At 37.2% G+C, this 7,278-nt stretch overlaps 1 protein-coding gene across 1 annotated transcript; it reads left to right on the top strand.

Moving 5' to 3' along the window:
- LOC130933656 (uncharacterized) lies at positions 1 to 7,278 on the top strand. The gene is made up of 11 exons (XM_057863280.1): positions 1 to 522; positions 604 to 671; positions 1,556 to 1,737; positions 2,385 to 2,825; positions 3,466 to 3,642; positions 3,789 to 3,970; positions 4,540 to 4,936; positions 4,991 to 5,082; positions 5,502 to 5,514; positions 5,687 to 6,192; positions 6,796 to 7,278. Exons 1-11 carry the CDS (start codon positions 1 to 3, stop codon positions 7,276 to 7,278), a joined length of 3,063 nt encoding a protein of 1,020 aa, XP_057719263.1.

The following is a 7,278-nucleotide window of genomic DNA, read 5'->3' as shown; positions in this document are numbered from 1 at the left end:
ATGACTGATATTTTTAATTTTATTGCAAGCGGCAGAATTACCACCATCCCCCACCACCAACCTTTACCGCCACCCTGCACCGTCACCGCCACCACCACAAACCACGGCATCTCCACCCCCACCACTCCCACCCTCACCGCCACACCCACCCTTTACCCCCACAGCCACCCCCACAACTCACGGCACTGCCACCCCACCACTCCGCAGCCCCAATCCGCCACCACCTCCATCTCTACCACACTACCACAAGCATCCACCCCAACCTACACCTACACCTCCCCAATCATCACTACCACTAAGCAATCTGTAGGTAGTGAGAATGCTTTACATGTGTCTGAAGGTGGTGGTAAACCTGTTCAACCTGAACAATCTAGAGGTGTTCAACCTGAACAAGTTGGAGGTGCTGAAGTTGCTATAGATGTGTCTGAAGGTGTTGCTAATATTGGTCGTGAAGCTGTTCAACCTGAACAATCTGGCAGTGGTGAAAATTCGATTATCTCGCTTGCCTCGAGTTCTCTACAGGTGTGTCTTCTGTTACAACTGGATAGAAAGACACTTTGGTTAAAAGTTATTTTAATTATACCTCTTAATATGGTCGTGAAGCTGTTCAACCTGAACAATCTGGCAGTGGTGAAAATTCGATTATCTCGCTTGCCTCGAGTTCTCTACAGGTGTGTCTTCTGTTACAAACTTGGATAAGAAAAGACACTTTGGTTAAAAGTTATTTTAATTATATACCTCTTTGATTTTATTTTATTGTTCTCATGTTGGAGATACAAAAATGAATAATTTTATTAACGAGGAAATAATACTTTAATTATTCACTTACCATTCTAGTTCATATTTTAATTTGTAGTACTTTCAAGCATTTTTTGATTAAATTTTACATATTGCACCAAATCTCCTGTAGCATTCCCTCTTAAATTGCTTGGTTTTCTCGGCTAAAAAACTATTTAATTTATATTTATATATTTATAATATATAAATTAATTTTTAATTAATAAAATAAAAAATACATGTATAATTATTAAAATAAAATGTTAATATTAAAATGGTGTTAATATCAAAATATAATTATTGTATGTGTAAAATTTTTTGGTCAGTAAACAATTATGCTTTTTTATGGTCAAACAATTATGCTTGATTATATTTCTGTGTGCATAATTTTTGTCCCAATCAATTAAGAAGTCCAACAAAAGAAAAGCCCATTAATTGAAGAAAGATAACACGTCCAAAAAAAAATTACTGATATTTTCTAATTTATTGCAAGCGGCAGAATTACAACCATAGCCCCACCACCAACCCTCACGCCACCCCGCATCCTCACCGCTACCACCACAAGCCACGATATCTCTACCCCCACCACCCCCACTCCCACCGCCACACCCACCCTTTACCCCCACAGCCACTCCCACAACTCACGGCACCGTCACCCCACCACTCCGCAGCCCCCAGTCCGCCACCACCCCCATCTCTACCACACTACCACAAGCATCCACCTCAACCTACACCTACATCTCCCAATCATCACTATCACTAAGTAATCTGGAAGTAGTGAAATTGCTGGAGGTAGTGAAAATACTATACATGTGTCTGAAGTAGGTGGTAAACCTGTTCAACTTGAACAATCTAGAGGTGTTCAACCTGAACAAGTTGGAGGTGCTGAAGTTGCTATAGATGTGTCTGAAGGTGATGCTAATATTGGTCGTGAAGCTGTTCAACCTGAACAATCTGGAGGTGGTGAAAATTTGATTATCTCGCTTGCCCCGACTTCTCTACAAGTGTGTCTTCTGTTACCAATTTGGATAAGAAAAGGCACTTTGGTTAAAATTTATTTTTATTATATACCTCTTTGATTTTCTTTTATTGTTTTCATGTTGGAGATACAAAAATGAATAATTTTATTAACGAGGAAATAATACTTTAATTATTCACTTACCATTCTAATTCATATTTTAATTTGTAGTGCTTTCAAGCATACTTTGATTAAATTTTACATATTGCACGAAATCTCCTTTAGCATTCCCTCTCAAATTGCTTGGTTTCCCCGACTAAAAAACTATTTAATTAATATTTATATATTTATAATATATAAATTAATTTTTAATTAATAAAATAAAAATTACATGTATAATTATTAAAAGAAAATATTAAAATCAAAATGATGTTAATATCAAAATATAATTATTGTATGTGTAGAATGTTTTGGTCAGTATACAATTATGTGTTTTTTTGGTCAAGCAATTATGATTGATTATATTTCTGTATGCATAATTTTTGTCCCAATCAATTAAAAAACCCAACAAAACAAAAGTCCATTAATTGAAGAAAGATGACAAGTCCTAAAAAATGACTGATATTTTTAACTTTATTGTAAGCGGCAGAATTACCACTATCCCCCCACCACCAACCCTTACCGCCATCCCGCACCCTCACCGCCACCACCACAAGCCACGGCATCTCCACCCCCACCACTCCCAACCCCACCGCCACACCCACCCTTTACCCCTACAGCCACCCCCACCACTATGCAGCCCCAATCCGCCACCACCCCCATCTCTACTATACTACCACAAGCATCCACCCAACCTACACCTATACCTCCCCAATCATCACTATCACTAAGCAATCTGGAGGTAGTGAAATTGCTGGAGGTAGTGAAAATGTTATACATGTGTCTGAAGGTGGTGGTGAACCTGTTCAACCTGAACAATCTAGAGGTGTTCAACCTGAACAAGCTGGAGGTGCTGAAGTTGTTATAGATGTGTCTGAAGGAGATGCTAATATTGGTCGTGAAGCTGTTCAACCTGAACAATCTGGAAGTGGTAAAAATCTGATTATCTCGCTTGTCCCAACTTCTCTACAGGTGTGTCTTCTGTTACAAACTTGGATAAGAAAATGCTCTTTGGTTAAAAGTTATTTTAATTATATACCTCTTTGATTTTCTTTTATTGTTCTCATGTTGGAGATACAAAAATGAATAATTTTATTAGCGAGAAAATAATACTTTAATTATTCACTTACCATTCTAGTTCATATTTTATTTTGTGGTGCTTTCAAGTATACTTTGTTAAATTTTACATATTGCACCAAATCTCCTTTAGCATTCCCTCTCAACTTGCTTGGTTTTCCCGGCTAAAAAAGTATTTAATTAATATTTACATATTTATAATATATAAATTAATTTTTAATTAATAAAATAATACATGTATATTTATTAAAAGAAAATGTTAATATCAAAATAATGTTAATATCAAAATATAATTATTGTATGTGTAAAATTTTTTTGTCAGTATACAATTATGCTTTTTTTTTTGTCAAGCAATTATGCTTGATTACATTTCTGTGTGCATAATTTTTGTCCCAATCAATTAAAAAGTCCAACAAAACAAAAGCCCGTTAATTGAAGAAAGATGACACGTCCAAAAAAATGGCTGATATTTTTAACTTTATTGCAAGCGGCAGAATTACCACCATCCCCCACCACCAACCCTTACCGCCACCCCGCACCATCACCGCCACCACCACAAATCACAGCATCTCCACCCCCACCACTCCCACTCCCACCGCCACACCCACCCTTTACCCCCACAGCCACTCTCACAACTCACGGCACCGCCACCCCACCACACCGCAGCTCCAGTCCGCCACCTCCTCCATCTCTACCACACTACCACAAGCATCGACCTCAACCTACACCTACACCTCCCCAATCATCACTACCACTAAGCAATCTGTATGCAGTGAAATTACTAGAGGTTGTGAAAATACTATACATGTGCCTGAAGGTGGTGGTGAACATGTTCAACTTGAACAATCTAGAGGTGTTCAACCTGAACAAGTTGGAGGTGCTGAAGTTGCTATAGATGTGTCTGAAGGTGATGCTAATAATTGTCGTGAAGCTGTTCAATCCGAACAATCTGGAGGTGGTGAAAATCCGATTCTCTCGCTTGCCCCGACTTCTCTACAGGTGTGTCTTCTGTTAAAAATTTGGATAAGAAAAGGCACTTTGATTAAAATTTATTTTAATTATATACCTCTTTGATTTTCTTTTATTGTTCTCATGTTGGAGAAATAAAAATGAATAATTTTATAACGAGGAAATAATACTTTAATTATTCACTTACCATTCTAGTTCATATTTTAATTTGTAGTGCTTTCAAGCATACTTGATTAAATTTTACATATTGCACCAAATCTCCTTTAGCATTCCCTCTCAAATTGTTTGGTTTTCCCGGCTAAAAATCTATTTAAGTAATATTTATATATTTATAATATATAAATTAATTTTTAATTAATAAAATAAAAAATACATGTATAATTATTAAAAGAAAATATTAATATCAAAATGATGTTAATATCAAAATACAATTATTGTATGTGTAGCATTTTTTGGTCAGTATACAATTATGCTTTTTTTTGGTCAAGCAATTATGATTGATTATATTTCTGTATGCATAATTTTTGTCCCAATCAATTAAAAAGCCCAACAAAACAAAAGTCCGTTAAGTGAAGAAAGATGACACGTCCAAAAAAAAGACTGATATTTTTAACTTTATTGCAAGAGGCAGAATTTCCACCATTCCCCCACCACCAACCTTACCGCCACCCCGCACCCTCACCGCTACCACCACAAGCCACGGCATCTCCACCCCCACTACTCCCACCCCCACCGCCACACCCACCCTTTACCCCTACAGCCACCCCCACCACTCCGCAGCCCCAGTCCGCCACCCCCACCACTCCGCAGCCCCAGTCCGCCACCACCCCATCTCTACTACACTACCACAAGCATCCACCCTAACCTACACCTATACCTCCCCAATCATCACTATCACTAAGCAATCTGGAGGTAGTAAAATTGCTGGAGGTAGTGAAAATGCTATACATGTTTCTGAAGGTGGTGGTGAACATGTTCAACCTGAACAATCTAGAGGTGTTTAACCTGAACAAGTTAGAGGTGCTGAAGTTGGAATAAATGTATCTGAAGGTGATGCTAATATTGGTCGTGAAGCTGCTCAACCTGAACAATCTGGAGGTGGTGAAAATCTGATTATCTCGCTTGCCCCAACTTCTCTACAGGTGTGTCTTCTGTTACAAACTTGGATAAGAAAAGGCACTTTGATTAAAAATTATTTTAATTATATACCTCTTTGATTTTCTTTTATTGTTCTCATGTTGGAGATACAAAAAATGAATAATTTTATTAACGAGGAAATAATACTTTAATTATTGACTTACCATTCTAGTTCATATTTTAAATTGTAGTGCTTTCAAGCATACGTTGATTAAATTTTACATATTGCACCAAATCTCCTTTAGCATTTCCTCTCAAATTGTTTGGTTTTATCAGCTAAAAAACTATTTAATTAATATTTATATATTTATAATATATAAATTAATTTTTAACGAATAAAATAAAAAATACTTGTATAATTATTAAAAGAAAATATTAATATCAAAATGATGTTAATATCAAAATATAATTATTGTATGTGTAGAAATTTTTTGTCAGTATACAATTATACTTTTTTTTGTCAAGCAATTATGCTTGATTACATTTTTATATGCATAATTTTTGTCCCAATTAATTAAAAAGTCCAACAAAATAAAAACCCGTTAATTAATGAAAGATGACATGTCCAAAAAAAAAGACTGCTATTTTCAACTTTATTGCAAGGGGCAGAATTACCACCATCCCTCCACCACCAACCCTCACCGCCACCCCGCACCCTCACCGCCACCACCACAAGCCACGGCATCTCCACCCCCACCACTCCCACCCCCACCGCCACACCCACCCTTTACCCCCACAGCCACCCCCGCAACTCACGGCACCGCCACCCCTACCACTCCGCAACCTCAGTCCGCCACCACCCCATCTCTAACACACTACCACAAGCATCCACCCCAACCTACATCTACACTTCCCCAATCATCACTACCACTAAGCAATCTGGAGGTAGTAAAATTATTGGAGGTAGTGAAAGTGCTATACATGTGTCTGAAGGTGGTGGTGAACCTGTTCAACCTGAACAATCTAGAGGTGTTCAACCTGAACAAGCTGGAGGTGCTGAAGTTGCTATAGATATGTCTGAAGGTGATGCTAATATTGGTTGTGAAGCTGTTCATCCTGAACAATCTGGATGTGGTGAAAACTCAATTATCTCGCTTGTCCCGACTTCTCTACAGGTGTGTCTTCTGTTACAAACTTGGATAAGAAAAGACACTTTGATTAAAAGTTTTTTTAATTATATACCTATTTGATTTTCTTTAATTGTTGTCATGTTTGAGATACAAAAATGAATAATTTTATTAACGAAAAAATAATACTTTAATTATTCACTTACCATTCTAGTTTATATTTTAATTTGTAGTGTTTTCAAGTATACTTTGATTAAATTTTACATATTGCATCAAATCTCCTTTAGTATTCCCTCTCAAATTGCTTGATTTTCCTGGCTAAAAAACTATTTAACTTATATTTATATATTTATAATATATAAATTAATTTTTAATTAATAAAATAAAAAAACATGTATAATTATTAAAAGAAAATGTTAATATCAAAATGATGTTAATATCAAAATATAATTATTGTATATGTAGAATTTTTTGGTCAGTATAGAATTATGCTTTATTTTTGGCCAAACAATAATGCTTGATTACATTTCTGTTTGCATAATTTTTGTCCCAATCAATTATAAATTCCAACAAAACAAAAGTCCGTTAATTGAAGAAAGATTACACGTCCAAAAAAATTGATTATATTTTCTACTTCATTGCAAGCGGCAGAATTACCACCATCCCCCCACCACCAACTCCCACCGCCACCCCGCATCCTCACCGCCACCACCACAAGCCACGACATCTCCACTCCCATCACTCCCACCCCCAACGCGACACCCACCCTTTACCCCCATAACCACCCCCAAAACTCACGGCACCGCCACCCCCACCACTCTGCAGCCCCAGTCCGCCATCATCCCCATCTCTACTACACTACCACAAGCATCCACCCCAACCTACACCTACACCTCCCCAATCATTACTACCACTAAGCAATCTGGAGGTAGTGAAATTGCTGGAGGTAGTAAAAATACTATACATGTGTCTGAAGGTGGTGGTGAACATGTTCAACCTGAACAAGCTGGAGGTGCTGAAGTTGCTATAGATGTGTCTGAAGGTGATGCTAATATTGGTCGTGAACCTGTTCAACCTGAACAATATGGAGGTGGTAAAAATTTGATTATCTCGCTTGCCCCGACTTCTCTATAG

This window comes from Arachis stenosperma, chromosome 6 (assembly GCF_014773155.1).
Source record: "Arachis stenosperma cultivar V10309 chromosome 6, arast.V10309.gnm1.PFL2, whole genome shotgun sequence".
Classification (NCBI taxonomy): domain Eukaryota; kingdom Viridiplantae; phylum Streptophyta; class Magnoliopsida; order Fabales; family Fabaceae; genus Arachis; species Arachis stenosperma.
The sequence above is the reverse complement of the archived record's forward strand: the minus strand, read 5'-3'. Positions and strand labels throughout refer to the sequence as shown.